The sequence below is a fragment of the Pipistrellus kuhlii genome, unplaced genomic scaffold, assembly GCF_014108245.1.
Source record: "Pipistrellus kuhlii isolate mPipKuh1 unplaced genomic scaffold, mPipKuh1.p scaffold_m20_p_2, whole genome shotgun sequence".
NCBI lineage: Eukaryota > Metazoa > Chordata > Mammalia > Chiroptera > Vespertilionidae > Pipistrellus > Pipistrellus kuhlii.
Window position 1 is genome coordinate 53278449 of NW_023425515.1, and position 24544 is coordinate 53302992.

Genomic DNA, 24544 nt, shown 5'->3' on the forward strand with positions numbered 1-24544 from the left:
TGCGTTTCCATCACAATGACAGTTTATGACTGTTCAGTAAACCATTCGGCCCGCGATTTAGGCTGGATTTTAGATTTTGGCCCCTTCTCTGATTGAGTTCGACACCCCTAGTGTAAGCTGTGGCTTAGAATTGGGAATGAAATAATATATTCAGAAAGATTAAGAAGTGGAATCTAGTTATAATCACATTGATCATGAATGGAAGATAAGATTAATTTGATAAGGAATGTTTAGGTTATGAAGTGATTAGGCTTTATCCTCTAAGAAAATGGTGTTATGTCTCTTTAAATTACTTTGTCTGCTAATAACATTGCTCTTCCACATCTCTTGGTTACTCTTTGTGTGTCATCTTTTCTCACCTTTATACTTCTAAGCAATTGTGTCTTTGAACCTAAATTATGTCTACTCTAGAGAGAATATAGTTGGAGCTTGCTTTCTTATCCAGCCTAACAATTTCTGTCTTTGTATGCTTAGTTAATCACATTTTGTTTAGTTTTTTAAATGGTTGGTATTACCTGTGCCATATTCCTCCTTGTTTTCATTCATATTCTCTCTCCCTCTCCCCTTCACACTCCCCCTCCCCCTCTCTCTCACTCTCACTCTCACTCTCCCTCTCCCTCTTCCTCTTCCTCCTCCTCCTCCTCCTCTTCCTCTTCCCCCCCCCCCCCCTTGTTTTTGTTCCCCTGTTCTCATTTATTGCCTTCTTTTTAGTTTAACAAATCTTTTTTAGTGTACCATTTTAGGTTCAGTGTTCTTTGGAAAAGTGTCTATTCGGGTCCTTTGCCCATTTTTAATGGCTTGTTTGTGGGTTTGGGCTTGGGTTTTTTGTTATTTAAGTTATACAAATTCTTTATATATTTTTGCATATTAACCCATTATCAGATATTATTTGCAAATATTTTCTCCCATTTAATAGGTTGCCTTTTCATTTTGTTGATACTTTCTTTGATATGCAAAAGCTTTTTTATTTGATGGAATCTCGCTTTACTTTTTGCTTTTGGCACCTTTGCTTTTGATATCAAATCTAAGAATCATTGCCAAAATCATTGTCAAGAAGCTTACCTCCTATTTTTTCTTCAGAAGCGTTACAATTTTTGTGTTCTTTGAACTTAATGTCTGCTTTGGACTCCTGTCTGCCAAGTCCAACAGTTGTGTCTACCCAGAGTCAGTTTCTACTGACTACTTTAAAGAAACAAAACAACCTGATTATAGGTCTTTTCCTATTGTTTGCACGTTCCACCATTTAAAAAAAAATTTTTTTTTTTTTGGACAATTGGACATTTTAAATAATATATTGTAGCAATTCTGGGTTCTGATTTTTAAAAATCATCCTGAACATTGCTGTTCGGGGATTTTTCTTTATTTTTGTGACTTAACCTGTATATAATCTATAGTAGATCAAAGGCCCTGAATTCTGTGTTAAATTTTTTATTATAATTTTTACTTTTTAGCCTTCTTAGGGGTTGACTCTTTGTCTGCATAGCTTAGTGGTCAGCTGGGTATTGGTTAGAGATTGTGTTCAAACATCTTGAGTTCAGAAAGTTTCCACCATATTTTGATGATCTTGTACAATACATGCATTGCAAAGTACATTCAAAATTCCAGTAGTTCGGCCTCAGCTTTCCACAAGGCCCTCGTAGGTCTCCCCTGCCTTTGTGTGTACAGCTTCTGAGTCTGGGATATGTGGAGATCTTATTTAGCTCCTTTATGTCTCTCTTACTTCCAGGGTCTCCCTGTTAAATTTCTCAGTGTTCTGCCAGTCTCTCATTTTACCCAGCTGAGCCTGCATCCCCAAGGGTAGCAGAGCTGTGGACTTTTTTACTTCGTTTCCTGACAGATTTGCTATTTTTACTGCCATTGCCACTCGAAATAGGCTTTTGCTCTCTTGTTTTAAGTGATGATAGCCCTGTCTAGGAGCAGAATTCCTGGTTTTCATGGCTAACCCTGCCCTGGTAAAAACCAGCTACTCAAACTGTCTTGAGTTGGGTGGTAAAACTCCCTGGCAAGAAGGCTACTGGCCCGCACTGTCCTAATTCCAATATCTAGCAGCTTTTCATGAATAAATGCTTTTCAACTTATTGTTGCATTTGGATGATTTCCAGAGCTCTGAAATTGTTTTTATAATGTTGTCCTTTTTATAGGCATTTAGGCGGAAATATCTTCATTTAGCCATAGCTGGAAATCTCACCTATTTTTGAACTTTCTAACTTGTTAGTCCTTTCCTCCTGTCTTCCAGTCCACTTTAAATCACTGTAGTCAGGCTTTTGTCACAACCATTTTACCAAAATCACTCTTATAAAAATCACCAGCATCTTGCATTTGCCATATCCAAATCTGTTTTCTGTCTTCACCTTAATCTTTCAGTAGCTTTTGAGATGGTAAATGGTTACTACCCTCTTCTGAAAACTCTTTTTTTTTTTTAACTTGGCTTCTAAGATAACATGTTCTTCTGTTTTTCATTCTACTTCATTGACTACTTACTCATTGATACACTACTCCTTATATCTATGACTTTTTTTTTTTTTTTCTAACTTCTTTCCTAGGTAATAGTTATATCATTGGGTCCCCTTGCTTTATGTCCCCAAAGAACAGTTGGCCCCCAGCCTATTTTTAGCCCCAGCTTCTTCATGCAGTCTCAGTATTACAGATATATCAGATTATAACATTTTCCTGGTCAAAATAAAGTTGTATATTTAAATACATTTCAGGCATGTACTTGTTTGCCTAATATTGGCTTGATCTTTACATTTAGTGTGAAATTTAAATTTAATTTCTTATCATGATTTATGAGTTTATAGGACATATCCCACCCACCTGCCTACTTCTCTGAACTTATCTCCTACCCTTTTCCCTTTACTTAGCATACTATATTACCCTTCAGGCTATTTTCTTAAATATGCCAAGCCCACCTTTAGGTATTTACATTTGGAGTTTCCTATTTCTGTAGTGCAATGCTCTTCTATCTTCACATGGTTCTCATTTTCATATCATTCACATTTGTGTTCAGATTTTACTTCATTTTTGAGGTCTGCTCTGATTTCCTTTATTCTATCATTCTCTGTCCTCTTTAAGTGAAAATATACTGTTTATTTCTTTCTGTCCTCCATATACTGTAGTAAGTTTGATGGGGGCAGGAACTTTGTTAGTCTTGTTCACTTCATTATCCTTTATATTGTGAATAATGATGCCTGGCACAGAATAGGTGCACTGTATTTGTAGAATAAAGTGTTTTCTATAGAATTGGTATGTCCTTAATGAACTAATAAAGAATAATTCTATAAAAGTGGCTAGGCTTGGCAGTTATATATTTAAATACATTTCAGGCATGTACTTGTTTGCCTAATATTGGCTTGATTAGTATACCTATAAATATTGCTCTATGAATTGTATGTTTTAGATCTTTTAGGGAATTTTAAAATGAGAAAATGTAAGCCTCCTTTTTAAATGAATCTATATTATAAAAACCCAGTGGCCCTAACCCCGTAACGACCAAAGACTGGGGCCAGTGGGCAGGGCTGCGAGCAAGGTGAGGGGTGCACGGATGGGCAGGGCTGCACGATTTCACACACTGGGCTCCTAGTAGAATATGAAAGAAGAATAAGGGAGGTGGATATTTAGGTCCGTGTAGTTGCTTCACTTATATATATTTTTATAAAACTTACGTTATCTGGACACTTAATAGTTCTCTGTGACATTGGCTAATGAGTGTGGAAAAATAGATAGCTTATTTTAACATAGTTGGTTGGCTATATTAAAAAAAAAAAAGTCAATGTTAGTATCAATATATCATTAGAGGAGTGAACCTCAGCCTACTGGCAGTTCTCCCACAAAACTATGTACCTAGATGCGAATTGGCAAAGTATAGATATAGTTTCAGAAATAGCTTGCATTTGGAATGGAAATGGACACAGTTTTGAAATTGGTAATGTTTCCTGTATCCTCTGAAACAGGCAAAAGAGTCTGACTTTAGTCATTATATTTGTTAAAGCGGTTATACTGTACTAAGTTTGATTATTGCTTCAGCTATAAATGTTTTAGAAGAGGTAATGATAGGAATGAAAACTTTAAATATCACTCACTGTACACATAAACCCAGCTCTCACAGTCAGTTTAAAGGGACAGAAGAGTCCTCTTGAGTTTCCTGTTTCCTTGAGAGAACAATCAAAGTAGTTTGGAAGTCTCTAGAGGGGAGGAACATTCTCTTTCTGCTGTCTCCTTCTAAGAACTGGAGCCCACTCTGCTCTAGGACAGTTCTGATTATTCAGCTCGTCATCTCCCACTCCTTTTTTTTTTTTTTTTTAACTTTTTTTTCTAACCATAATAGCATTTCCCTTCTAGATTTCCAGGCATATATTTTATGTTTATGTTCTGTTCTAAATCATTATTTTAACTGTAAATTTTATATGTTCTGTCTACATAACTGGTGCTTTGGTGTTTTTTTTCTCTGTTATGTAATTTAGTCTTTATTAACTGATTTCTGACAGCCCAAATATATTGTTAATACATACTCTTCAGATTAATACTGCAAAATTTATGGTGTTAGGAGGTCGTCATATTATTTCATGTTTTCTTTCCATGAAGAATGAGCATAACTTTGAAACTCCCCAAAGGGAAATTTACTTGTGTGGTCTATAAATTTATCAGTATGGTACAATTTGTAGTCTATCATATTTTAACTCTCTAAAACTTAGCAAATAAATTTTTCTAATGGGGTTAATTCTCAGATTTTTCACTGTATCTTAGAAAATAATAAAGATTGTAAGAGTTTTCTTTACACCCAAATTTGTTTGGTGTGAAGTTTGATTTTTATTATCGTTATAAAAATTACAGCAGTATAACTCATTTCAGATATCTCTTATATATTAAAAACTAGTGCTTTTCAAGCTTATTGTGATAAAGTGCCAGTTTTTTTTTTAAATTTTCAATTCATTGAGGACTGATATTTTTGTAAAATACAATACAAATGAATTACTACAAAAGTGAAATTTTAAGAAATAAAGAATATAAACTCCACTTTTTATTATAAGGTTAATAATACAAATTATTCTGTCAAATAGCTATAAAAGATTTTAAACACTTTTAATTTCATTTGCAGAGCAGTAGTAAATAGTTCATGGACTGGTAACAAATACTTTACAGGTCAGCACTGATCTATAGACCATACTTTTTGATAAAATATCTATAGCCTATTGCTTGTAATGTTTGTTATTTCAGAAATATTAGTCAATATGATGAATAGTGGTTATCTTTTAAAAAATATTTTTTGTGTTTCCTTTATAGAACCGAGAGCTCCAAATCATGAGAAAGCTAGATCACTGTAACATAGTCCGATTGCGTTATTTCTTCTACTCAAGTGGTGAGAAGGTAGGTGTTGCAAAAAGTGTGTACTGAATATTGTGATAGACTTGTTATTCTTTTAGAAATAATCCCCCTTACCCAAGTAAAACAGTTTTGCTAATTGAGTGGAAGAATTACAAAATGCAGGCCCTAGTGATTCTGAGCTCAAGATATGTTCATTGATTACATTTATATCAGGAAAATGTTAATGAAAGAAATGAATTTTTTAAAATTTTCTTCCATTTTAAATTTCTGCCTTCAGTTCTAAAGTGAATTTTCTTTAAAGCCTTTTATGTTATTTATTAGAGTCTCGGTACACAAAATTCATGCATGGGGGTGGTGGTGGTGGTGGTGGTGGTGGTGGTGGTGGTGGTGCTGGTGGTGGTGGTGGTGGTGGTGGTGGTGTGTGTTCCTCAGCCCAGCCTGCACCCTCTCCAATCTGGGACCTGCTGGGTTAGGCCGGATCTCACATTCCAGGACTATTGGCTCCCAACTGCTCACCTGCCTGATTGGTCCCAACTGCTTTTGCCTGCCAGCCTGACCACCCCTTAACCACTCCCCTGCCAGCTTGATTGACACCTAACTGCTCCCCTGCCAGCCCGATTGCCCCCAACTGCCCTCCCTGCTGGCCTAATAGCCTCTAACTGCCCTCTTATGCTGGCCTGGTTACCCACAACTGCCTTCCCCTCATGGTCTGGTTGCCTATAACTGCCCTCCCCTGCCAGCCTGTTCTTCCCTAACTGCCCTCCCCTGCCAGCCTGTTCACCCCCAACTGCTCTCCCCTGATGGTTTGGTCACCCATAACTGCCCTCCCCTGCCAGCCTGTTCTTCCCTAACTGCTCTCCCCTGCCAGCCTGGTAGCCCCCAACTTCTCTCCCCTGATGCTCCGATCACCCTAACTGTCCTCCTCTGCAGGCCCAATCGCCCCCAACTGCCCTCCCCTGCCAGCCATCTTTTGGCAGCCATATTGTGACCACATGGGGGTGGCCATCTTGTCTGAGGATGTGATGGTCAATTTGCATGTTACCTCTTGATTACTATATATGATAGGATGTGCTTCTGGAGTTCCATGTTAGTTCATCTCTTTATTGGAGGGAAGAAAACGATGTCATTTTGAGAAGTTGAAATATTGGAGGGGAAGGGGAAGGAGGTGGACTTTAGTAGGACCAGAATGACACTTAAACATTAGGAGGCAATGTATTCCTTGGCTAGAGAATAGTTGGAGAATGTATAATATTTCAGAGCTTGTTGTAAGTCAGGGATAGGGAACGTCCGGCCCAAGGGCCATATAAGGCCCACACTATCATTTGCCAAGGCATGAAGGGTGAGTTAATTAAATGTTTGACCAATATACCAAGTTAATTTTTAAGTTGATCATGTTGTATAAACCTTGGAATGGCATTATAAATATCCAAATAGCCCTTGGCAGAAAAAAAAACTCCCCACCCCTATTAAGTGATCAGTATTTATGGTCACATTTAATTCTGTAAAAGCAAAGGATAATTAAGGAAGATTTTATGCTGTGAATCCCTCCCTCCTCCCCCTTCCCTTGGTCTTGCTCTTCAGAAGATGTATTAACTAATGTCATTGTATACGCTGGAGTTGGCAGCATAGAAAATCAGTTTCTTCTATTTTATTGTGGTCTTTTTCTATCTGTTCACTGTCCCTTCTTCCCAAATAAGTTGTTTGCTTACAATTTTCCCCCACTTGTGTGTGTGTGTGTGTGTGTGTGTGTGTGTGTGTAGGACAAATAACAAACCACTTGATTTTTTTTGGCTAAATAAATATGATTTTGGATAAATTCATTTGATATTTTGGATCTTAGATATCATATACTTTTTAAAGTCCTTAAATCCATAAACCCTCTTAATTTCTAGCCTAATATACTTTTTACATCATATACCTATTTCCCAATGTACCCATGTTTAATGATTTTCCATTAAATTTTATTTCGATTATTTCCTTAGAAATTCCTTTTCTTACGATAGAGCCTATAATATGGTATGATACCTGTATCTTTAGTCAGGATTGTGATATATAATTGGTGTTTGTATGTGGGGTGAGGGGCACAAGTGGGGGAGATAATATTTTAACAACCAAATCAACCAAATGTGTTTTTCTTTTAAAGAAATATCTTTTTTCTTTCTTTCTTTTTCTTTTTTTTTTTTTTTCTTCTTTTTTTGATTCCAAAGAGGAAGGGAGAGAGAAATAGAAACATCAATGATTATGAGAGAGAATCTTTAATCGGCTGCCTCCTGCATGCCCCTACTGGGGATCAAGTCCGAAACCTGGGCATGTGCCCTTGTCTGGAATGGAAGCTGGGACCCTCTGGTCTACAAGCTGATGTTCTATTCATTGACCCAACCGGCTAGGGCCAAATTAGTTCTTTAGTGACTCTTATTTTTCACATGCACCCCTGCCTTTAAGTCTAAATGATTGCCTCTGCTTGTATTAGGGACTATAAGTCCTTATATAAGTATTTGAGCTCTTTTGTTTCTAAAGCCAATTACTTGATTCATGCCTTTTTTTTTTTTTTTTTTTCCAATTTAGCAAACTGCCTGTTATGTCTTTAATTTTATCTGTTTTGGCATGTCTTTACTTTTTCCTGTCCCTTCCCAAATAAAATTATGGAGCATCTGTTATGTTTGCAGCACTCTTATAATGGAATTTTGCATCCTCATGGCTTTTTGTTATTAGATGCTAGACATTATAATACCCCAGGGAGGAAAGTAAATGTCAGGATTATTTGTTCCATGAACCTCTGGATTGCATGCAGAGTCATTTGTAAAGGTCTCCTTATAAGGCCTCTAAACATTTTCTCTTGACTGCTTAATTTATATTGTTTTCCCTATGTGACATGTCCTGTTTCAGTGCTTTATAAATATTAACTCATTTAACTCTTATTAAGATAAAGAGCAAGGGAAAAATATAAAAACTTTCGAATGTAAGGCTTTTTCTGTGATGGCACCTAAAGACTTAACTGTCTGGTTTTGGTTTGGTGGAAGTCCCATCACAGTCTGCCCTTGCTGTCACTTAATCCTGTCTGGGAATTTACAATGGACTGACCATTATCTCTCTATCCCAGAGGATGATTTTCCTCCCTGTTGCTGTGCAGAGCTGGTTATTTATCTTATAATCTTACAGATAAAGAACAATTGAGAAGTCATTAAGGGAGATTAGTCAGAGGACAAAGAACCTCTAATAAAATTTGAAAATAAAATATACTTTCTAGTATTTTATTTATCTGAGTACTTTCTCCTGAGCATTGTAAACTTTCCAAAGTGAAAGACTTCTCTTAGTTTTGGGATAGCGCCATTTAAAAAATGGAAAGAAAGAAAAGTGATTATTGCTGAAAATGATGAACCTTTCTTGTCAAAGAAAGGAGGATTTTCTGAAGATGTGCAGAAATACACAGGTTTAGCACCTCCCATAATATTACAGCCACCAAAAGGATAATGTCTTCTTGGCTTATTCATGATCTCTACTTCCTTTATTCTGAATTGTTATGGTAGGACCAACATATCACTCCAGAGACTAGCTAGTAAACTAGTAATATGAGATGGGATCTGCTCTAGGGTTGAGAGCTAATATTTATTAGTTCTAACTTTCCAAGAGTAGGCTACTGAGAGTGAACTCAGAATTGCTGTTTAGAATGGTACCTAATGTCTTATGAATGTGGCAGACCTATATTAGGTAGTTATTTTACTAACAGAAGCATTATGCATTGCTTATCCTATCTAATAAAAAGGTAATATGCAAATTGACCCTCATACCATTGCAAATATGGTGGCACCCACTGCCAATAAGGAGGGGATATGCTGATTGACCCCCCACCCTCAAAGATGACAGTGCCCATGACCAATAAGGAGGGAGTATGCTAACTGACTGTCAAGCCCTCAAAGCTGGTGGTGCCCACAGCCACAAGATGACAGTGCCCAGTTCCTTTGGCTCCACTGGGGCTTGCACCTGCCTCCAGAGTCACCCAGTTCGCTCAGCTGCCCAGCTGCCCAGAACCGCCTAAGTCTCAGGTAACCAAGCCCAGCCGAGGCTTGCACTGCTGGCAGTGGCAGCAGCAAAGGTGTGATGGGGGCGTCACCTTCTCCTGAATGCCGAGTCACCTCCCACTCCGAGGGCTCCTGAACTGTGAGAGGGGGCAGGCCGGGCTGTGGTTCCACCCCCTCCAGTGCATGAATTTTCACTCACCGGGCTTCTAGTGTGTATATATCAGAAGAGTTTTGTGGGAGGAAGAGTTTGAGATGCCTCTGAGACATGCAAATAGAGATGCCCATTAAACAAGTGCGTGTGTGCATTCATAGGTGGGGGTAGGGGAGCTAAATGGAGGGATAGTATTCACAAGATTGTGTAGATAGGATGTGTAGCCATGTGGTAGATCTCTTAGGAGTTTGGGAAAGAGGGAGAACAGATGTTGTTTGAGGCCAGGACAGTCAAGAGCCAACAGTTTGCCGATATTGCCTTCTGGTCTTAGAATATGTGAGAGGTGAGAACAGTCTTCATTTGAGAGAGAGCTGCAAGGAAGTCAATATCTTTTGATGGGATCCAGGTTTAGTCAATGGGAAGGCAGTAATAAAGAAACTTCTATGAAGAGACTGGGGTTTGAAACTCTATGAAGAGTTTCTTTTTGGGGTTTCAGAGAGTTCAGGGAAATCTCTGGGTAGGTTAATGCTAAGAAAATGAGCCTAAAGGGGAGTCTTGAGGATGCAATTAGGGCATTGTGAGGATAAGAGAAGGATTCAATGTTTCAGGATTATAGGGGTGATAGACTTAGTTAGATTCCATGGATGAGTTAAAACGTATATAGGAGTATTTTGTACTCCTCTCATTTCATCATTTTCTATCTATTTTTCTAAGCTTTTCCTCCTTTCTCTACTGTCTCTACTTTCTGGGTTTCTGTCCCCTTTACTTTCGTGTCTGGATCTCTGTCTTTCTCTCTCTCTTCATTTGTGTAACACCTCAGATCTTTCTCTCCCCTGTTAACTCTGACTACATGGCTTTGTCTCTGTCCTCACCCTCTCCCTCTCTTTTTTACCCCATCTCCCTCTCTCTGTTGGCTATTTCCATTACAGATCTCGCAACCTTTTTTTTTTTTTTTTTTTTGTGGGTTTCTGTACCTCTCTTTTGTTGGGTTTCTACCCATTTCAAACTTTTTCTAACTACTTAATCCTTTCTGAATCCTTGTATGGGTTCTCATCTGTCCTTAGCCTCTTCATTCTCTTCCTTGGTATCTCTTCTCTCTGAGCCTATACTTCCTTCTTTTTTTTTTTCTTTTTTTTTTAATTTAAAGAAGAAAAGTTTTCACTCTCTAGCCTGACTTTTTAGTTCAGTTCTGTACATTTTATTCCATATATATGTTTTACATGTTTGTAGGAATAATTGTTTATAAATTTATTAACCCTAAAAGATCTCACAATCATTCCCTGGAAACATCGATGATGAGAGAGAATCACCAGTCACTGCCTCCTGCATGCCCCCTACTGGGGATTCAGCCCACAACCCAGGCATGTGCCCTCACTGGGAATCGAGTTGTAACCTCCTGGTTCATAGGCCAACAGTTAACCACTGAGCCATACTGGCTGTGCTCATACTTTTTGTCCATAAATGTTTTTTTTAGCTTGGGGTGAAATTAAAGTAGGATTGATGTAATATTTGGCAAATATTTCTACTGACCATAGTTTGAATGGTTATATCTATTTTGGTGACCTCTTTATTGTGCCCTACTGTCATTTTAAAGACTTTTTCTTTAGGGATTATAAATAATCAGTTTTTAGCCTACTTGGTGGAAAGAGTAGCTAGTATAACTAGGAGAAGCAGGAGTTAAGACAGGACAGAGACTAGAGATGTCACCCAATTAGTCTTAGTCTGCTGGTTGGAATCATTAATGTTTGCTATAGTAACTAAAGCAACATGTAATCAATAGCATACTCTAGGTTACCCAATAGGTTTTACTAACTGATTTAAAACACAGTAGTAACACTTTCTCCTTGATCAGAGAAAAATGGGATTTTTGAATGTTTTGAAAGACTGAGCTTACAATATTTTTATGATTTCTAAGTATCATTTAAAATAGTTTTTCCCCCAATATTGATATGTGGCAGTAGATACCCCATCTCCCCTTAATGAAGTTTTATAAAGAACCCCTGTTCTAAAAACAGCTAGAAAGGAAAGTTGCTCTGCTTGAAACTGGGGCATCGCACCAGCTGACTTTGCCTTCCTGTTCCCCTCTGTAGAACCTCTGAAAGATGTACATAGTATGTAAGCCATATTGCCTTTACAGGAGTCTTACATTTATTCAATAAACAAGTGGCCTGGTACACAAAATTTGTGCACATTCAAAGGGAATTAATTAGAGGAAATATTTTAATAATGCTATTTGCCCTTTCTCTATGGGCCCCGCCCCCATTGGGTGACACAAAGACCCAGCCGACCCCACCCCTGTCAAGCCACACCAGGCAGGGGATGCAGCCTCATGTCCCAGTGCGGGGATGGGTCACAGTCTCAGGTCCTCCGGTCCTGACGCTGGGGCGGGTGGCACAGCCTCAGGTCGCCCGGCCCTGGCTCATGTCACACAGCCTCACCCAGACTTGCCTTGCCTCGAGACTTCAAACCCGCCACATTGCTGGACCCATCAGTCGCCTCCTGGTGACTGGTCGTTTGGTCCTTACCGATGAAAATAAAGTCATGCATTTAAGCATGCACATTCATTTTCAATGCCTGACTTGTCTACATTCTCTAAATTGCAAAATAAATAAGATCTTTAGCCAGATAGCATCATAATGCCAAGTTCTTTATATAATGACACATATCATTCTCTCCACTCATTGTGCTCCATTTCAGTGGATTAAATGTATGTGACTCATGAAAGCCACTGCTGCTTGCTCTTAATAGAGGAAGCATTAGCTCATTGCCTACTGCCATAGAGTGGTTTAAATGGCATATACTGACTTGAAGAACAGAAGGAAAAAATAACAAAAACAACATTCAGTGCTGTGGATGGCAGAATCCTCTCCCTTTCCCTTTGTTTTTTTCTGTTTTTCCCATGAACCTATTTGCGTTCTGTCTCAAAATCAACACAGTAAACAAAATCAGATACTGTCATCTGCATTTTATAGTGCCATTTGAATTACAGAGAGGTGTTTTTCAATCTTTACTTTTTTTTTTTTTAAATCAATGCAGTTCAAACTTGCTCCCAATGTTCCAGTAGCCAGGCCAACGTGGCTGTGCAGACTTTGCTAGGTGCTGTCAAGCTTCAGGGCTGGGGCAGGGAACACACCAGGTGTTGCTAGAAACGAATCAGCTCTCTTCTCTACATAGCAGGAGTCTTTTCATTCTAAAATGCAAAGCAGCAGCCGTTTTCCTTTACCCCCATTCCCAGCCTTCCTCGTCTGGGGGTGTTAGAAAGGGTCTGGGAGGATATTTACTCTCTGCTCTTTGATTTCTCTTATTTAACAGAGCCTAGTGACAGCTGCTTCTCTGAGCGCAATGCCAGCCGGCTCAGGGCTAGCCGCACCTGGAAAGCAAGTGGCAGAGCTGACCAGGGACTTTGGCCAAGCCCAAGTGGGCGGGTCACAGCAACCCTGGCTCCCGAAGACTCTAGGCCCCTTCCCCCAGCTACGCACCCCAGCTTCCTGTCTCCCCCTTTCACCCACAGGTGCCACTGGTGTGGTGTGCCCCAAGTCTTGGTGTGCAGACGCCAAGGTTGCAGGTTCAAGATGCTCCACCTCCTCCTGGCACTTTGAGCCATAAGCTCTGGCGGGGCCTTTCCTCTTGGTCTTGTTCTTTGGTCATTGCTGAGGTTTTCTGGATTCTCTAGGCCAGGGACAGCCAGGACCTTTGCCTCTGACCAATGCCGTGCCTGCAGCATGCCTGGGCTACCTCCAGGCCCAGGAAAGTGTGGTGGACTGGCCAGCCTGGGTGAGGGGCTGTTGGCTAATCACCTTACCCTCAATTTGAGTGGGAGAAGTGATCAGGAGTAGGGAGGGGCTGGGCAGTGTAGCCATCTTGTGACAGCGTAATGATGTGAGGGTCGATTTGCATATTACCTCTCTATTATATAGGATTAATACTCTTTCAGAAAAATTTCTTTAAGTAACCTTATTCAGTAATATTTTACCTATGGTTCATCATAGATTGATTACTTGAATAATAAAGAGGTATCCTTCCTTAAATAAAACTTTGTATAGTTCTTTGGAGAACTTTAAGAAGAGAGTAAATAAATAGCCTTTTGCTGCATGATAATAATAGTAGCAGCAGTATTAATCATAGCCAAAACTTATGTGGTACTTACTACTAGTATATACCAGAGAGTAATCTAAATACTCTATTTACACTTTCTTCTTTTTATTTTGAAGAGCTTAAAGAGGATTGTTTTTAATTCTTCTTTATTAGAATTTATCATTGAAACCATCTAGTACTGGATTTTACTTTCTGGGAAGTTTTTGATTACTGATTTAATCTCTACTTGTTATGTAAGTTTATTGAGACTTTTGTATTTCACCTTAAGTCAGTATAGTAATTGGTGTGTCTCTAAGAATGTATGGGTTTCTTTTAGGTTATCTAATTTGTTGGCACACAGATGTTTATAGTATTCTATTATCTTTTTTATTTATGTAATGAAAAATATTCTCACTTTTTATTTGTGTTATTTGTATCTTCTCTTTTTTCATTGCCAGTCTAGTAAAAGGTTTGTGAATTTGTTGATCTTTTCAAAGAATCAGCTTTTGATTTTCTTATGTCTATTGTTTTTTCTGTGCTCCATTTTATTTATCTCTGGCCTAATCATTATTTCCTCTTCTGCCATATTAGTTTCCTCTTTTTCTAGCTCTTCAGGGTGTAAAGTTAGGATATTTATTTGAGATCTTTACTGTAGGCATTTACAGCAGTGGATTTCCCTCTGAGTGTTGCCTCCACTGCCTTGCATAAGTTTTGGCATATTGAACTTTTTCTTTCATTTATCTCTTAAATATTTTCTAAATTTTGTGGTGTTGTTCAATAGTATGTTGTTTAATTTCCTCGTTGACCTGTTGATTGTTTAGAATGTGTTGTTGAATTTCTAGACATTGTGATTATTATATTGTTTTTGTTTTCTGTTTGATTTCTAGTTTTATTCCATTGTGGTTAGAAAAGAAACTTTATATGATTTCAGTCTTTTAAAATATATTGAGATTTATTTTGTGTCCCAAATTTAGACTATCCTAGATAATATCTCATGTACACTTGAGAAGAATGTGTATTCTTTTATTTTGGGGTAGTGTTCTATCTATATCTGTTAGGTTTAACTGGTTTATAATGTTTTTTGAGCCCTCTGTTTCTTTTGCTCTTCTGTCTAGATATTCTCCCTTATTGAAAATGTTGTATAAAAGTCTCCAACTATTATAATACTTAGAAGCACGGTTCATGAAATTTGTGCATGGGGCAGCGGGGTGGGGGTCCCCTTAGCCCAGACTGCACTCTCTCCAATTCAGGACATCCTACTGCTGGTTTAGGTCCGATCCCAGGTATTGGGCCTAAACCGGCAGTCAGACGTCCCTCTCACAGTCCTGGACAGCTGGCTCTTAATAGCTCACCTGCCTGCCTGCCTGCCTGCCTGGTCGCCCCCAACTGCCACCCCTGCTGGCCAGGTCGCCCCCAAATTCCCTCCTTTTCAGCCTGGTCGCCCCTCATGGCCCCTTCCCCCCCCACTGGCTCAGTCGCCCCACGCAGCCTGCTTGTTCAGTTGTTTGGTCATCCCTCACTCACCCCCGTGCCGGCTTGGTCTTAGGCAGCCATCTTGCTAGGGCATGATGGTCCATATGCATATTACCTCTTTATTACATAGAATATTGTATTTGATTTTTAAAATCTACAGCTTATCTGTAATTATTTAGGCATTTGTTGATAACCCAAAGAGAGATTTATATTAAGAAAACAGCAGACCAGAGATATTTCAAATAATTACAAGTGATGGAAATTAATCCTAGTCCATTTATCATCTTGAAATGTTAGCATTCCCAGTCTCTTGAATTATCTTCTGCACAAATCTCCAAACAAAACTACTTTAGGAAGGTGAAAATGTTAGTGTTTCCTCTACTGTGATGATGCTTCATAGGGATATGTACTCTCCACACAGGATTATTCCTATAGCTATTTAATTCACAGCAGAACATCTGTAAGTTTAACAAGGACATTAAAGAGCATGGTGTTGTTAAGGTCATTCATTTCAAATCATTGGTTGTAGTAGTATTTGTTGGTTTTGGTTTTGAGTTTTGGGGCCGCCTTCACTTATAATAAGACATCTCCAGTGTCTCAGTAAATACAGTCAAAATGACAGCTTTTAAATGTCAAAGGAATATTTATATTATATCTATAAAACGAGCAAACCTCTTTTAGGATTCTAAAGAAAATTGCACATTTTTGATGAGTAAACAGTGTGAATAACCAGAATTTATTTGAGCAAAAAGATAGGCTTATGCTAATTTGCAAAATAATAGTTCAAATATTATTTGAGCCCTCATATTTCTCATAGTGTAGTAAATTAGAACATTCAACCTATAGCAGACAAGGTTTTAGTAACCTTTTTTATTTTTTTAATGTGTTCTGCTTTGTTAATATTATGAATAAAATATACTACCCCAAAAATGAGTGTCAAATGAAACATGAACTGTATGAAATAGAGTGGAATTGTCTTTATTGATATGAGCACAATAGTTCTACTGTAACCCAAGTTTTTCATTAACTGCACCTCAGTGTTGTTTCTTTTGAGTTCTGTTCAATTTTACCTTTCATTTATTTTTCAGATGAATTACTGTCAAGTCTTACCTGCCATTCTACATAATAAATTCATATTTTTATTTCACTCATGGGCTTTATATTTATCTTTGTTAAATGTTATATCGTGGGTTTGGTTTAGCATTCCAGGCTATTAGTGTTCTTTAAATTTCTTATGTGGTCTTCCATTCTAAGGCATTTTTCCTAGGTTTGTCTCAATCTTAGGTAGTTGTGTTGAAGTCAGAAATTGTAGACTGATGGCCAAATTCCCCCTCTCCTGTATTTTATTTGGTTAGCATATTCTGTTAATATTTTTTAAAATTAGAATCCTTTTAATTAAGTCTTGTACTATATGAATAATCAACAACTGTACCTTACTGCATTATACATTTTGGTTTCACATATTTATATTTATTACTTAGCCATTGAAGGCATTTACTTTTGCAACTCCTAATAAATTAAATCATTTATGAAAATATTGATTGGGATAAGTGAAGACAGAGTTTGTGGCCCTACCTTTCTTGTCTTTGGGCATTCATTTTTTAATCTTTTTATTCTTCATTTTTGTTATCATTGTTTAGAAAATGAATTAAGTTGTAATACATTCTTACACACCTCTGGGCCATTCATAAATATATCATGATTAACTTTGTCAAATGATTTGTTAAAATCAAGAAACCTTGTAATCAAGGAGTTAAAAAAGAATAGCTTTGACGTCTGTGTTAATGACCTTCCCAAAACCCATCACCATTTCTTGCAATCTACTTAACACAACAATCTCTTTGACACCACTTTAGCATTCTTTTTATTTATTTCCTCTATTGGACTTCAGCTTCACTTAGAACTGGTCATGTCTAAATTAATCTTGATCTCTGGAATTTTAAGAGAAGTGTTCAGCACTACTCTTGCTGTCCTCAGTTTTACATATGACTTCATCGCTTTGCAAAAAATAGTGTCATCAGACATTCACTCATCTTACTTACAATTCTCCCCAGCACCTAATCACTTACTTTAGATGTATGGGAAGAAAAAAATGGTATTGTTCCTTTCTAAAGATTATAATAGTTACAATTGAGTCTTTTTTATGTTAAAGGTAATGTGTTTAAAGAACTTTATATATAGACTATTTCTTAAAATCTTAAGACAGTCTTTTAAAGTAGATACCATCATTAGCATTATTGTATAGGAAACTGAGATCTAGAGAAGTTAAGTAACTTGCTCATGGTCCCATAACTTGTAGTAGCAGAGTTGGGACTTTGTGTGGTTTTGTGTGATTCATACTAACCTTGCCTCTCAATTCCTATACTGTATAGCTTCTCTGTGTTCTTGTTCCCCTCTTCCTGTGATATTCTAGGATCTTACTTTCTCAGCTATTCCTTTTTTATTATTTATATATTCTATCCATTTAGCATCCATATACATCTGGGTCTCTTTTAGCCATTAAAAAATACAAACAAAAGCACATCAGCAATTTTTCCTTGACTTTGCTTTCCCTCAAGATACCAGCTCTCAGTTCTCTCCTTGCTCTCACCGAAAGGCATTTTGTAAGAACAAACTAAATTAACTGCTTCTAGTTTCCCACCTGTATCTGTTGGATATAATAGGATCCAATAGGACTTTTCAGTCCTTATCCTCCATGCCATTGAAATTTCAACTTTGTATCACTTGATGCTTGTAGTCTTTTCTTGATTTTTTAGGCCTCTTGGTTTTCTTTCTTAGTTTTTGCTATCTCCTAATGCATCTGTTGTTTAAGTTTATTGTATGTTCTAGTCCTTTTCCCAATCTCTTATTTTTACACACAATTCTTAGGTGAGAGCGTCTGTACTCTCATAGTTTTGGCTATTGTCTAAATCTTTAGCTGTACTCTACTATTATTTTCTGAGTTTTGTCTTAACCTGTATTTCCAACCCCCTTAGAACATAGCAGCCTAAAATGTTCTAAGATTCATTAAGTAAAAGTTCAACAGCCACCCCGCCCCATGCTTTCCCTGTCTCATTACCAGGCTAGTTGCCGAAGTTCAGAGACTGTTAAATTAATTCCAACTTCTTTGTTTTTCAGATTCTCTATTATTCTCATGTTTAACTAGCCAATTTACCTGCTCCCACTCACCTCCTTTTTAAAAAATTTTTTCTTGCCTTTGTCCTGGCCCAAAACTTAAGATCCCTGTAGGTTTCCAGATATTTAGTTTTCATTCTCATCTTCCCAACTTCCTCCTTCTCTGTATTCATATTTTACATTGTGATTTGAGTTAAAACAGACCTGTCAGATGATCATCCCAACTTTTAAATAATATCCATTGCCTCTGAACTAAAATTGATTCAACAAGTATTTACTCAAATATTGGTACACACACACACACACACTAATAGATAATCTGTTTTATACTGGACACTACTCTGGGTGAGGATAGAGCAGTGAACAAACAGACACAAATCTTTTCCCTCTTGGAGCTTAGTCTAGTGAGGGAAAATAAAATGTAAAGTATGTGGTTAGAAAGTGCTACATATCATGGGAAAAAATTAAATGGAGAAGGCACATGGGAGTGTGGGGTGGAGGAATGGCTTGCAATTTTAAATGGTCTGATAAGGAAAGGAACACAAACAAGGATTTGAAAGAGTTGAGGTAAGTGAACTGTGTGTATATATGAGGTGGGGGGTGGGAGGCTAGGTAGAGGGGACATTCTAGACTGAAGGGACCCTGAATGTGAAAGCCTGCCAAGTGTGTTCAAAGACAACAGGAAGCTATTGTTGCTAAAGATAAGTGAGCCATGGGGAGAGTAGTGGAGCAAAGAAGTAGATGGGAAAATAGGAAGTGCACGTATAGGATCTTATAGATCATTTATAAGAATAAATCTTAATGAGATTGAGTGGGAGAAATAGAATATAACATTTTGTTGATAGTAGATTGTAAAAGGTAAAAGTGGAAGCAAGAAAACTAGGAGTATATTACAATAATTTAGGTGAGAGGTGCTAATAATAAAAACCAGGGTTTAGCATTGAAGATGTTAAGTAGTAGTTGGATCCTAGATAAACTTTAAAGGTGGAACCATTGGTATACACACACACACACACACACACACACACATATGGAAATGGGGAGTGTGTGTATGTGTATGTGAGAGAGAGGGAGGAGTGGGGAATTAATGATGATTCTAAGGTTCTTAGCATAGGCAATATAAAGTAGATAGTTGAATATGCTAGCCTGGAGCTAAAGGAGTGCCAGGATCTATATGTACTTGGAGAATCATCAGTGTATTGTAATATACGCTGGATGAGATCATCATATTTTCCATTCCTCAGGAAATAAGTAATATAGAAGGAACCAGAAATGGAGAGCAAGAAGAGTTGTCTTTAAGGTAGGATGAAATCAGCAGAGTATAGTGTTCTAGAACCTAAGTGAAGCAGGTATTTCAAAGAAGGAAATATGATGAAAGCCAAATAGAAGGGAGAGATTAGATGACTAATATAGACATGGGACTCAGCAACAAAGAGGTTATTGATCTTGATGAACAATTCTGGTGAAGTAGTTGTGGTGAAATTCAGAGGAGTATGTTTTCTAGAAAGTAAGTGTAGGCACCTCTTTTGAGGCATTTTGCTCTTAAAGGAGGCCTAAAAATACCGTGGTGATTAGTACATAAAAGGTTTGGTTTTTTTTTTTTTAATATATATATGATGGGAGAAATAACAGCAGTTTTTGTGTACTGATTGTAATGCTCCCACAGAGAGAATAATTCATGGAGAAAGACATAAAAATTACTAAAGTAATGACTGAATAGGAAAAACAGAAGAGTGTCTTGTCTTCTTTTTCTTCTCCTCCTCTTCCTCCTCCTCCTCCTCCAACAAGTATCAGGGTTTGCCTTAGAAAGAAGAATCTTGATCAGTTTATCTCTAGAGAAAGAAAGGAAGTGAATATGGAGATATATGCTGGTAGGTGGAAATAGGCAGTGGTGCAAGCAAGATCATCAGCTAAAGGTGAGAATGGGAGAAGAAATATTGGAGATTGAAAAGAAGAAATCACGTAGTTTGAAAAACTGAATAGATTAGGCAAATGTAGTATCATTACTGGACTGATTTAATACCAACGGCATAAAGTTCACAGACCTAGAACAGAACTCTCCAAAAATTCATATGGAATAAAAAAAAAGACCCTGAATAGCTAAGCAATCCTGAGAATGAAGAACAAAGTTGGAGGTATTACAATACCAGATATCAAGCTATATTACAAAGCCACAGTTCTCAAAACTGCCTGATACTGGCACAAGAACAGACATATAGACCAATGGAACAGAATAGCAGAACACAGAACCATATGCTCAATTAGTATTTGACGAAGGAGGCAAGAGCATACATGAAGGCAAGACAGTCTCTTCAATAAATGCTGTTGGGAAAATTGGTCCGATACATGCCAAAAAAATTAAACTAGACCACCAATTTACACCATACATAAAAATAAACTCAAAATGGTTAAAGGATTTAAACGTAAGATAGGAAACCATAAATATCTTAAAAGGTTCTTGAGCCAGCAAAATATCAGACACATGTTGTAGCAATATCTTTACCGATATAGCTCCTAGAAAAATAGAAACTAAAGGGAAAATAAACAAATGTGACTACATCAAAATAAACAATCAACAAAACAAGAAAGCCCACTGCATGGGAGAACATATTTGCCAAAGTTATTTCCGGTAAGGGTTTAATCTCCAAAATTTATAGGGAACTCATACAGTTTAACAAAAGGAAGTTAAACAATCCAAATAAAAAATGGGCAAAGGACCCACTAGTAAATAGACTCTTTTCAAAAGATATTGAAAGCATGCTCAAAGTCACTAATCATCCGAGAGATGCAAATCAAAACGACAATGTGGAACTATATCACACTTGTCAGAATGGTTATCATCAACAAATCAACACAGGACAAGTGCTGGTCAGGATTCGGAGTAAAAGGAACTCCTCTTGCACTGCTGATGAGAATACAGATTGGTGCAGCCACTGTGGAAAACAGTATGATATTACCTCAAAACATTAAAAATGGAACTTCCATTGGACCCAGTAATCCCACTTCTAGGAATATGTCCCGAGAAAACAGAAACACCAATAAAAAAGGATATATGCACCCATATGTTCATAGCAGCACAATTTACAATAGCTAAAATTTGGAAACAGCCTGAGTGCCAACAGTAGAGAAGTGGATTAGAAAACTGTGGTACATCTACACAATGGAACACTACCCTGCTGTAAAAAAAAAAAAAAAAAAGGAATTCTTACCATTTGTGCCAGCATGGATGGAACTGGAGAGTATTATGCTAAGCGAAATAAGCCAGTCGGAGAAATATAAATATCACATGATCTCACTCATTTTTGAAATATAATGAACAACATAAATTGATGGACAAAAATAGACCCAGAAACATAGAAACATCGAACACACTGTCCAACCTATAAGGGAAGGCGGGGGGTGAAAGGGTAAGAGGTCAACCAAAGGACTTGTATGCATGCATATAGGTATAACCAATGGACACATACAGTAGCAGGGGCTTGTGCTAGAGGGTGGGAACAGCCGGGGAGAGATCAATGGGGGAAAAGGGAGACTTATAGAATACTTAAAACAATAAATAATTTAATTTTTTTTTTTTTAAAGAAAAAAGTGAACAGATTAGGCAAATGTATCATTCCTGGGCTGGTTGAATTACTTGAAGATGAATTTAATGAGGGACTACTTAGCACAATTTTAGGTTTGCAGCCATGTTCATTTTTTGGGTATAGTTAGGGAATGTGTGGAAAACTGGATTTAACCAAAGTTGTGGTTTATCAAACAAGTATGGCATAAGAGGAAGGTATACACTACAGCAGACTCTGCAAACTTTTTCATAAAGGGCCATATAGTCCATATTTATGATTTTGCAGGCTATGTTGTCTCTGTCACAATGACTTAAGTCTGGTATTATAGTTCAATAGTAGCCAGTGTTCCTATAAAACTTTATTCATAAAAACAGGCAGCTATTGTTTACTGACCGCTGTGACAGACTAAGGAATTTAAGCTGGATGTGAAAGAGACGATAGGAGAACATGAAAAAGTAAAGGATAGTGAAAAGGTGGTAAGGTCAATGGTTTGCTGTCTTACTAAACTATTTCCTGAGCTATGTTGTACTCTTTGAAAATGAGTTTTCTCTCTGCCTGAAATGGCCCTTTCATACCCAGTTTAGATGTCATCTCTTTTATACCTGTACCCTTACTTCCTCTGCTATAGCCACTGACATATAGAAAGTAATTAATGCTGAAAATTGAAATTCTTCACTTCAGTTTGGTACATAAGATGATTTCAAATTGGGAAGTCTGAAAGTTTGTTTACCTGCAGATTTTCCCACTCAGTGGCCAATTCTAGACTTGAACACAGTGATTCTCAGCTTTGTTTTCTGCTTCAGTGTACTTATCTGATATTGTTCACATGTTCAGGATAAGAGTAGCACTCCATTCCTCTTTTCTACTTGGTACTTAGTTGGAATTCCCTTCTTTATCCCCAATGATCTTGGATTGGTCTCTTTATGCTACTGAGAATGGATGTTTAAACTAGTGACCTATAGTAAACTTGTGAGTATGGCAATTGCTGCCTTTTAAGTTACTCTTTTTCTTTCAGTTAATTGTAGAAGACAATAGACTATCAGGTAACCATAGAATCTTTTTGTAGAGGTTAGGGAAATCTTGAAGAACTAGTCCAGCTTTTTGTATTATAGTTGAAGAAACTGAAGCCTTGAGATTTAAGTAACTTGCACATATCAGTTAGCAGCAGAGCTAGAGCTAGAAATACACTGTTGTAGTTCCCAATTCAATACTTGCTTTACTGCTGTGACACCTTTCTTGATAGGCTATTAGGGCATTGCTTTTCAAATTAGAAAATGTGAAATTTTGTGGTAGGTGATATCCTTTAAAATCATATAACCTAAAAGCTTAAATATGATTAAGAATCTTAATAGTACTGAAAAAGTGTGGTAGATGGCTTTTATTATTGTGGTTATATTCTGATTTAATTTTGTATAAATAAAATTGAACACATTCTAATTTTTTAATGTGAATAAGTGAGTATATACTCTTATTAAATATTTATTCTAGTTTGAATATTTAAAGACTAGTGTCTAATCTTGTTATTTTGTTTGTTTTTAATAAACTTTTTCAGAAAGATGAGGTCTATCTCAATCTGGTGCTGGACTATGTTCCGGAAACAGTATACAGAGTTGCCAGACACTATAGTCGAGCCAAACAGACGCTTCCTGTGATCTATGTCAAGGTATGTGAAAATGGAGCAATTTTCCATTTTAAAAAAGTACTTATAACGAGTCAGGGAGAGGGCTATGTGTTTTATAACTACATTATCACATCTAATACTAATGGGGGAAGCTGCAAAGTAGGTATTGCTAGAGCTTCATTAAATTCTTGTACAGATTTAAAGTGTGAAGCCTTTACTTTTTAAACTTTAATGACTCAGCTATTAAAGTTACTTATCTCTCTGACAGTGAATTTTTCACAGATAATTATGGACTTAATTTTGCTAGGCATAGCACCTATTTATTTAATTTCAGATATACTTATATCACTGACTGAAATAAGAGCAATCATACCACGAAATTTTGAAATAGTTATGAGTATGATCAAAATCAATGTTTGATTGCCACTTACATATACATTGTTTTTGTAGTCGAAGTTTCAACTTTTGATAATTTTAGATATGCATAGATTCTTTCAAGGTGTTATTTTATTTTTGGTACCTAATACCAATGTCATATTTTTTATTTTATAGAACTCATGACAGAGTGGCTAGGAATTTATCCAGCATAATTGTGATTAAATATCAGGTTATTTATATTTCAATATATCTTAAGTATATTTTTAAAATTTACTTGTTAGAATTGGGATCCAAGTAAGGCCCCTATATTGCAGCTGTCAGATGTGCTGCTGCTGCTGCTCTTTTTGTTTTTAATTGATTTGAGAGAGAGAGAGAGATCAATTTGTTGTTCTACTTATTTATTGCAACCTTGGCGTATGTGCTGCTTAATGTTGTTTTAATCTCTCTCTCTTCTTCCCTCTCCCCTCATTCTCTCTCTTCTCCCTCTCATTTTCTTTCTCTCTCTCTCCCCACCCCCTTCACTTTTTTGGTCTGGTTTTTATGTCTGGACCACTACAGTACAATGTACTATATTACTACTCTTCTTTGTATTTCCTGTAAATTTGATAATAGATAATTTTTTTTTGTAGGAATCAAGACTATTTCATATATAGTTTTGGGTGCTTTCCTAAGGAAAAACATAATATCTTTCTTTTTGTGATGCTTGTAGCCATTGATGATAATTGCCTAAATCCATTAATTCACTAATGGACATAAAATTTTTTAATGTTATTATTCCTTCTTAATTTATAAGCTAGAATAGTTCCATAAATAGAAACTTTCCATGTCA

At 37.1% G+C, this 24544-nt stretch overlaps 1 protein-coding gene across 8 annotated transcripts in view; it reads left to right on the top strand.

Moving 5' to 3' along the window:
- GSK3B (glycogen synthase kinase 3 beta) overlaps positions 1-24544 on the top strand; it is a 180612-nt gene that overhangs the window by 78127 nt on the left and 77941 nt on the right. For all 8 annotated transcript variants that reach the window (XM_036447141.2, XM_036447137.2, XM_036447139.2 and 5 more), the window contains 2 exons: positions 5281-5364; positions 23269-23379. In XM_036447141.2, the coding sequence (XP_036303034.1) occupies positions 5281-5364; positions 23269-23379 (195 nt within the window). The remainder of the gene's footprint in view (positions 1-5280; positions 5365-23268; positions 23380-24544) is intronic.